The following is a 6,272-nucleotide window of genomic DNA, read 5'->3' as shown; positions in this document are numbered from 1 at the left end:
TTTAAAGAACTTATAAAAAAAATCAGTGGGATGTAGTGGTATGTTTGATGGATTGAAAGTTCTTTTTTTCAAAAGAAAGTAGATAATCTTTTAAAATGGTATAAATTTGAAGTATTTTAATTTAAAATAACATTACCTTTTTCCATTAAAAAATTGAGCTTTATTAAAATAAATATCTTAATATAAAATTAAAATTAATGAAAAAGATAAATTAGTTTTAATTTGAGAAAAATTAGTATGCACTATTTGTGTAAAATATTTTAGAATGTTAATCCATCACAACCATTCACATGTCTTACGTTTATACGTGATTAAAAAAAATCAAACATCTACAAAGATTTTAACGATTATGATTCGTGTAAAAATTTCTTAACACTATTTCAATTAAATTCTAAATTAGATTTTAATTTATATTAAAAAATTAAATAAAATAAAAAATCAACAAGATATTTAGGGAGTAAAAGACTAGAATTAATATAAATATCTCTAATTTATTGAGAATTCACTATTGACTTAATTCCTCTGCCCATCGACTTATCTCTGCAGCTCTTCATTCTCAACAAGCGAACTCCGTTTCAACTCAGGTAAAACTCTTTCCCTTCTCTCTTCAATTCGATCTCTATATCTCGTTGATGCATGTTGTTCGATGATCATTCCTCACCTTATCTCTCTTAATTTGCATGCTTTGACTTGTTTTGAATTTTTTCGATCGGTGATTCCGATCTGATTTGTGATTGAATTTCGGATTTATTTGGTTTTGTAACCTAATTTTCTTGATGCATTGTAGATCTGGTGATTTTGTTGTGTAATTATGCAAATTTGTTTGAAAACTGTGAGATTGTGATGTTTTAGTTGTGTAATTCTGGATCTGTTATGATTGTTATGAGATTGATTTCGATGCTTTGATATCTAATTGGTTTAGAGGTTATTCTTTTGTGTTGAAGTGTTGATGATATTTACTTGTCAGAATATTTGCTGTTTGCATGTATTGCTGTTGCTGATGGATTTCTTTGATTTGAACTTTTTTTTCTCTCTGGTTGATTTGTATTGATTTAATTTGAACTGTGATTTCTAATTTTCTTTCTGGAATGATCCTGTGCGCATTTATTGTAATCGATACGAAAATATGACGTTTGTGGATAGTGTTTGAGGTTTTTTCTCATTGCATGAACAATGACGTTTTCAGAATATCTCTTATTGAAAGATCAATTTTAAGGGTTTAGATTTGTTTAATTTGGATGAAGAAATATTAAGTGGTGCGCCGATTCTTAATGTATTCGGATATTGGTAGGGTTCCTTTGCTATAGATAGAACAAACCTTTGCAGATCTTCAATATTAGATATTAGGTAGATAATATTTTTTTTATGAATAATTTATAAATTTAGAGAAGATGAAGGATACAATATTAAAATCAATATTGTACTGCCAGATCTATCTTTTGTCTGCTGCTTGTAGGATTATGTTATGCATTGCATTTTCATTGGTTCCATAGTCTTGTAAATTGTATGTCTTTACAAGATTTTTGCTTCTGGGTTATAGTTTTTTTATCAAGTAGTCTTATGGCCAGAATTTCACCCCTTAGAGGGGAGATGTCGCTGGTTCGAATTCGCGTCTTATCTAGTTTAACATTCCAAATGTTTGAAAATGTGTTTCAGAATATGGCATCAGCAGCTCCCCAAAGAGGAAGTGCGGCAGCTACTGCCAGCATGAGGAGAAGGAAGACACCTGGTGGTGGGGCTTCTGGAGGAGCTGCTGGGACTATGCTTCAATTTTACACTGATGATGCCCCTGGACTCAAGATCTCCCCAAATGTGGTTCTTGTTATGAGCATTGGGTTTATAGCATTTGTTGCTATCCTTCATGTGATTGGCAAGTTGTATTTGCGTAAGGAGGCTTAGAGAATACAATTTGAAGTTAGGTTCATTTTGGAAAATTTAATATATGAACAATGTTATGATTTTAGATTATCCTTTGCTATCCCACCATACTTTTGGTAATATATTTTTTTTATGGTACAGTCCTTGGTTTTTATTTTTATGTGTTTGATCGACTTATTTGAGAGTAAAAACAGGAAGGTAAGTTGTTAGAAGCTTGCAGGCAAACACAATAGCCAACATAATTTGATCATCAAACTATGCAGCATGAGTATTTGATGACAGAACTAATATATTTAGAGTGTGTTTGGAGAGGATTTTAATGAGGTAAAATAATTTAAGGGAAAAAATGACTTAAATTTAATTTCACTATTTGAGTACAATATGTAAAGTATTTTCAATGTTCCATGAATTTACTCTTCTCAAAATGAGGGATTTTAGAGCTCCTTCTAATTAGTGAGAATTTGACTATTCCTTATTGTTTCACACGCACCCTTCAGTTTCAAGCTTTCTTCATCCTAGCATTTCATCACTTCCATTGAGCTTTCTCTCATGTCTCCCCACCTTTAATCAGATCACTGGATCTCTCTCATTTCCAACTCATTGTTTTCTCTCATCTCTATATCTCATATTGTGCTCTAATCTTTGATTTTTTGACCATTCACTGAATCAAATTGATATAGGTAAACCAATTGGTGAAATGATGTGATTTATTTGAAAATTGACGCTGAATATTGAAAACTAAAGTTAAGGTTGTGTGTTTTAAAATCAAGTTAAATTTGTTGATTTGTTTTTTTTATGATTCAAGAGGGTCTAAGTCAAAAAAGTAGAAAATTGCACTCTGTCTATTTGTGACCTTTTCATACAAACTTAAGCTCATATAATTATTACTCACTTTCATCCGTATATCTTCTGCAAGGTTGAGGGGAAGAATGTAATCCTCCACATGCTCATTCAATTCCCTCAATACCATATAGTGTGACACGAAGTTGCCCAAACAACTTGTCATTCTTCTTGATCTCCCCTACTTAAGTTATTCTCCAAATTATAATCAATCCACTTATGCAAATTTAGATTGAAGAAAAGATCCCAATAGTTATATTTCATAAGTGTAATTTAAACCTGTCTAGCCATTTTGCAGTCTCGCAACAACACCATCTCAATTTGTACAATAAGGTTCTTTTAGTGGAAATTGGTGTATCAACTTGTTGGTTTTGAGGCTATTATATTGCACCATCTTGACAAAATTTCTAACTCTTTCAGCCATCCCAATTTTCCATATTCTGCTTTAGTAATCATATAGTTTATAGTACTGTTAGAGTTAGTAATTATCTCAAAAGTATTTAAGACAGTAAACTTTCCATTGGTCATGCCACCCCTAAGACATACATCATCACCTATATGAGACCTTGGAGGATGAATAGCTATCAATTTTTCTATCAATTCCTACAAAATGAACCTTCTAAGCCAAACCACATTCCAATTTCTATTTTTATCCATCAACTCTGAGACTTTCACATTCTCTTGAGCTTTAGTAAAATCTTCCATCGTGCTTGACAGAGAAGTACCTAGAGCCACCCAACAATCATGCCAGTCTTTAACCAATTCACTACTACCAATTGTCTAAAAAGTCATGTCTTCCATACTTGGCCAGACATTAGATATCCATTTCCACAAGCTTGAATCATAGGCTTTAGCATCCACTTTATTTATCCCATCATAATTCTTAGCATACTTTCCTTTCAACGCTTGACACCATAAAGAGTTATCTCCACTCTTGATTTTCCACATTAGCTTAATAATGCTAGCTTTGTTCATGTTAGCAAGCTCCTCATATCTAATCCACCTTACTTCTTTGGTTTGATGATATCTTCCCATCTTAACGTGTGGATGTGTTTATATTCAGTATCTTCCCAAATAAAATCTCTTTGGATCTTTTGAATTTCCTTAAGCATGTTTCAGGCAAAACATAATTAATCATAGGGTATGTGGAATAACTTCAATGATATATTTCTTAAGGGTTGATCTCCCTTCGAAAATAGGTGTCTTTTTTTCCAGCTTGCAATTTTACTCTTAACTTGCTCAAGAAGGTACTGGAAATCTTTCACCTTATAGATTTTTCAAGTTAGAGGCACCCCTAAATATCTACCCATCTCTTTGGTCTCCTTAAAACTTGTCAACTGAAGTAGATGTCTTCTAGTTTGATTTGGTGTGTTGTTTGAAAATAAAACATAAGTCTTTTTCAGAACTAATCCTTTGACCTGACATAAAACAAATATTCTCCAAAATATCCATAACATAATTCATCTGTTTCTTAGTGGATCTTCCAAAAAGAAGTAAATCATCAACCAACATAAGATGTGAAATAGACAAGCCATTTATTGCTGCTTTCATACTCTCCCACCTTGCCCATCAATTTCCTCAACATGGCAAAAATATGGGGTATCCTTACGTTCTGCGGGAGACTCTCGACATGGTATTATTTATGGAACCCCACGGGGTATCCTTACGCTCGATATTAGAAACTTAAGTTACTTGAGCTTTTACATCTTTCATTATTTTGGGCTTAGCACTCAGTTAGTTAGCTTAGGCCCAATTTATACCTTATATAAACTGTACTTTACTCTGCTGTTGGTTCAATGAGAAAACGAGGGAAAATTCTGCATTCAAATTTTCCCTTCAAGGTTTCATATTCATCTTCTTTAATATGCATCTTCACATTGTAATATGGTATCAGTAGAAAAACATTCTTGCATCATCTTCCGCACACAAACTCTGTTTCATCTCCTTCCTTGAATCAATTTCTTTTTTCTTTCTCCCCCTTTCTTCTCACTGCCATGGCTTCCGATTCTGAATCCGAACAATCTGAAGTTCATAAATCACCTAAAACAAAAGTTACAGATCCCACACTCAATCCGCGAGATCCATACTGCCTACATCCTGGTGAGAATCTGGGCGCCACGATCGTTTCTCCTCCTCTTGATAATAACAATTATCATAACTGGAGCAAGTCTATGCGTCGTGCCCTAACCTCCAAGAACAAGCTTTCTTTCATCAATGGAAGAATCAAGAAACCTTCAACAACCGATGACAACTACGAACTCTGGGAACAAGCCAACAGTATGGTGCTATCTTGGATAAACAGAACTCTATCACCTCACATCGCTCAAAGTACGATTTGCTCCGATTCCGCTTTCCACCTATGGGAGGACCTTCGTGAAAGATTCACAAGAGGTAACCATTTTTCGGTTTTCTGATCATCTTTGTGAAATTCATTCTATACAACAAGGAGACCGCGCCTTATCAGCTCATTTCACTGCGTTGAAAATTTTATGGGATGAATTAGAATACCTTAGACCTATACCTTCTTGCACTTGCCCTAATCCCTGCACCTGTGATCTAGCTAAGGTTGTTCGCAATTACAAACACATGGAATACGTCACGTGTTTCTTAAAGGGCCTTAATGACAACTATCATAACATTCGTACCCAGATTCTTTTACTTCATCCTCTTCCCAACATTAGCAGAGTCTATTCCCTAATTGTTCAACAACAAATTCTTCCTTCACCATCGCCTTCTCCCACTGTTCTTGCCACAACTGGCTCCACTGCTAAACCTAAACCCAAAGGCAATTCCAAGCCGGCAATGGTTTGCACAAACTGTCACAAGACTAACCATACCATTGACACTTGTTATTTCAAATACGGGTTCCCACCGGGTTATAGAAACAACAATCCCAAAAACACTTCGGACACCAAGACTACACAACCTAACAACAAAGACATTGGTATCTCTAGAGAAGATTACAAACACTTAGTGCATCTACTCCAACAATCTCGCAAAGATACACCACAAGCAACAACAGACAAAACCGCTCCTCCTGCTACAACCCTCATATCAGGTATTGCACAAAAAGGAAGTATTCTCAATCAACCCTCTATGTGGATTTTAGATTCTGGCGCTTCATTCCATGTATGCCCCTTTATTCATTGTTTTTCAAATATCATTGCTATAGAACCTATTTCAATTCACTTACCCAATGGTTCTTGTTTGTCTTCTACATTCTGTGGAACTGTTATTTTTGACAACTCCTTTCAATTGCATCAAGTTTTTTTCATACCTATTTTTAAATTCAGTCTTATATCAATATCAAAACTATGTAGCACCTCTAGATACAACATCTCCTTCTTACACAACTCTTGTCAAATTCAGGATGTGTGTACCAAAAAGATTATTGGCCCTGTGACAAAAATGCATAACCTCTACATTTTGCACAAGACACCTATTGCCCATACATCTACCACCGCTGCTCCTTTACATGATCTTTATGCTTCTGTTAATACTAGCCATACCAATCACAATGCTGACTTGTGACATTTTAGATTAGGACACCCCTC

The 6,272-nt window shown here is 34.5% G+C and overlaps 1 protein-coding gene across 1 annotated transcript; it reads left to right on the top strand.

Moving 5' to 3' along the window:
• The first annotated feature begins 449 nt into the window (after positions 1-449).
• On the top strand, positions 450-2,018 carry LOC131623155 (protein transport protein Sec61 subunit beta-like). Its single transcript, XM_058894160.1, has 2 exons — positions 450-584; positions 1,657-2,018. Exon 2 carries the CDS (start codon positions 1,660-1,662, stop codon positions 1,897-1,899), a length of 240 nt encoding a protein of 79 aa, XP_058750143.1. The 5' UTR covers positions 450-584; positions 1,657-1,659; the 3' UTR covers positions 1,900-2,018.
• The last annotated feature ends 4,254 nt before the right edge of the window (positions 2,019-6,272 follow it).

Source organism: Vicia villosa, unplaced genomic scaffold (assembly GCF_029867415.1).
Source record: "Vicia villosa cultivar HV-30 ecotype Madison, WI unplaced genomic scaffold, Vvil1.0 ctg.000053F_1_1_3, whole genome shotgun sequence".
NCBI classification, from domain to species: Eukaryota; Viridiplantae; Streptophyta; class Magnoliopsida; order Fabales; family Fabaceae; genus Vicia; species Vicia villosa.
This window is presented reverse-complemented; position numbering and strand designations above follow the sequence as displayed.

Bases quoted from the DNA above. Each gene is read 5' to 3' on its own strand.
- LOC131623155 (XM_058894160.1), top strand. From the start codon at position 1,660: ATGGCATCAGCAGCTCCCCAAAGAGGAAGTGCGGCAGCTACTGCCAGC.